Source organism: Pterocles gutturalis, unplaced genomic scaffold, assembly GCF_000699245.1.
Source record: "Pterocles gutturalis isolate BGI_N339 unplaced genomic scaffold, ASM69924v1 Scaffold43004, whole genome shotgun sequence".
Lineage (NCBI taxonomy): Eukaryota > Metazoa > Chordata > Aves > Pterocliformes > Pteroclidae > Pterocles > Pterocles gutturalis.
The window spans coordinates 116-2,896 of record NW_010137243.1 but is presented as its reverse complement, the minus strand read 5'-3'; the positions used below and the strand labels follow the sequence as shown (position 1 = coordinate 2,896).

General features: G+C 39.3%; 1 protein-coding gene across 1 annotated transcript; it reads right to left on the bottom strand.

Moving 5' to 3' along the window:
* Window positions 1-296: 296 nt before the first annotated feature.
* On the bottom strand, window positions 297-2,314 carry LOC104468435 (CCR4-NOT transcription complex subunit 8-like; the record flags this gene model as incomplete). Its single annotated transcript, XM_010082553.1, has 2 exons — window positions 2,111-2,314; window positions 297-490 (listed from the first exon to the last, which is right to left on the bottom strand). Coding segments are annotated over exons 1-2 (311 nt in total), but the record flags the coding sequence as incomplete, so codon positions are not given.
* Between the last annotated feature and the right edge of the window lie 467 nt (window positions 2,315-2,781).

Sequence of the window (2,781 nt, the reverse complement as noted above, 5' to 3'; positions counted from 1 at the left end):
TATTTTAAAAGCATAAAGTTTAAGACTATAACATTGTTGCAGAAAAAAAGTTTAAGGCATACAAAATTACTGGGGATAGGGTATAAAGGACAGGATTTTAGCATGGCTTTGACTTCCAGAAATATTATGAACTCCTGTCATGCCATGAGAGGTTCCCACATAATCTGTGTTAGAATCTGAATTTTTATGGCTCAGAACCAGCCAGCAATGAACATACAGACTCCTGCATTTGCCAAAGGAAAGCATCACTTCAGCAGAATAAAACAGGCGATTATTCCCTAGCTCAAGAGACTCACGTAAGGTTGAATTTAAAGTTAAACTGCCAGGTGTTGATGCCAGAAGGATATTCTCCTTTCTCATTTGTGAAAGTCAGGCCCAGCTGGATAATTTTCAGAAGGTCGACGTTACACCGAAGGAGCTGATATTGATAGTCTATGGAACTGCGGAATTCACCAATTGGCCTTACAACCACCCCAGGAAACTCTGTGTCCTAGAAGAGAAGAGAAAATCTTATTTCACCACTTACTCTGTCAGGAGTCATTACTATCACTCTATTAAGCATCTATTCAGTTCCACACCTGCAGGTCTCAGCACTGCATTCTATGAATTTTCTGTAAAAATCACTAATTTTTTCTCCTTTTTCATATTCAGACAGATTTTAAACTGACAAGTCAGACACTAAACCCCCCCCCCACACACACACAACTTGTTAACTATTGCATTCATTCACTTATTACAGGTATCCATTCTTACAGTTTTGTTTTATTCCAAAACAAAAAAATGTTATAAAGCCATCCAATGTGCACTATTGTATAATCTTAACATCTCTCTCTCACAAAGGACTAACTCTCACTTTCCCTAAATCTACTAAAATGGACTTTGCTTTTCTTTATTCAGTGTTCTTTCATATTCTAAGTACAAGTTAAGCACTCTGAACATCTTCATTCGATACTCCAGACACAGCCCAGTGATAACCTTCACTGTTTTTGAGGAACAGCCAATGCCTACATTAACAAAAACTACTGCCAATCAAAACAGACCTTAACAACAGAGCAACCATCCATTAGGTGAAAAACATTTCACTTGGCCACTGATTATGCTCTATCTTTGCTGAAACACAAAGTTCCATACTATTTTTACTCTCAGATTAGGTCACGTAACTTCTACCGACTAGAGCGTAAGCAAAACCCTTCATGAAGAACCCAGTGCTGTGTATCTGACAAAATTTCACCCTTGCCCAAGATTTTTTTTTGTGTCCACTCTTACAGTACAGACACTAAAACAGGTTATGAGCACACTTGCAATGAGATCAAACAGAAGTAAGAAAGCTGGTTTCCCATTGACATACGATAACAAAAAATCATATTTGCTTACACAACTGCTTTCTACACTGAAATACTACACACTCTGCAGAAGCACGTGGTTTTATGCCACGCCTTTATTAAGGACTTGTCATATCTTGAAGTTTAGCGTTGCTAAGCAAAGTTGACATAACTTACACTATCATAACTGAAACCAGTTATTTCTGTAACTAACTGGCTCCTGACAAGCAGATACAGACTTTTAAGAGCAGGAAGAGTTTCCTCCCACCTGGAGGAGATTCTGATCATCTTAAACAAAGCTTTCTGAACACACTGTCATACCTACAGACAAAATATTTTTCTTCCATAAGAATCAACATCTGACCCAGTTAAAAAGGAGGCAGCCCAGCTGATCAGTCATCACTTGCAGATCTTTTGTCCTATGACACCATGTCATTTCCACAACCAAACAAAGGCATTCAAAGGACAAATACACTGGTGAAAATCTAAAGATTTAAACCTGGTTCATTTTCTGTTGCATAAACTAATACATGCTGACTAGTTAAATATTAAATTAATTCAGGTTTTTAAGGTGGTTTCTCTCTTCCCCATCTTTTATTCAATCCATACTCAACACTATTGTATTAAATTCTGTAAAGCTTCTACTGATCTGCTTTCTCATTTTTCACCATTTAACTTCTAGCTCAGTTTGAATGAGGATAAGGGGAAACAATTTCTCATTCAGGAATCAACGTATTCCCCTACCCAACACTTGTCTAAGGCAAATAGGTCAAGTATAAAATATTTACCATCGCAATGTAGCTGTAACTTAGAACAATCTCTCGAATTTTCCTCATCTCTTCTTCCAGGTTGTTCGCCCATACTTCACAGATAACCTGGCTGTTCTCTGCAAGGGCTGCTGGCATCTTGCAGGGACCAGAGTAAAGATAGTTGATGTTGAATTCAGATGACAGCGTAGAATTGCAAGCTGTGAGATCTTATCAGTGTGCTGCGTTAAACAGATAAATAAATAATGCTTTACATACAAGAACAAACACTCTGTCAGAGTCAGTCACACTTCTTTTTTCAGACTCAAATAGCCCATTTTAAGTTTACACAAAGTTTTTTCTTGCTTTTATCACCTCCTATAAACACACCGAACAAGAAGAAAATCTAGAACATCTGTTCAGGTTACAGGAGCGTACGCACAACGGACAGTCCAGTTATCTACAAAGAGTCCTTCTCCCCGTCTTTCTGCATCTCCTGGCGTAACGCCTGAAACTTTGGACACAAGATACGCAACCAGGGAATCCTCATGTTTAACGCTGTTCAGCTATTGCGATGGCTGTTAAAACCAGTAACAGAATGGTTTCCAGACCACACCTACAGACACGAGCTTCTCTGAGGGAACTCAGGCAGCGCTGAAGGTCGGTATCGCAGCCGCTGCTGCCGGCGGTTCCAGCACCGCTACACCGCGGGT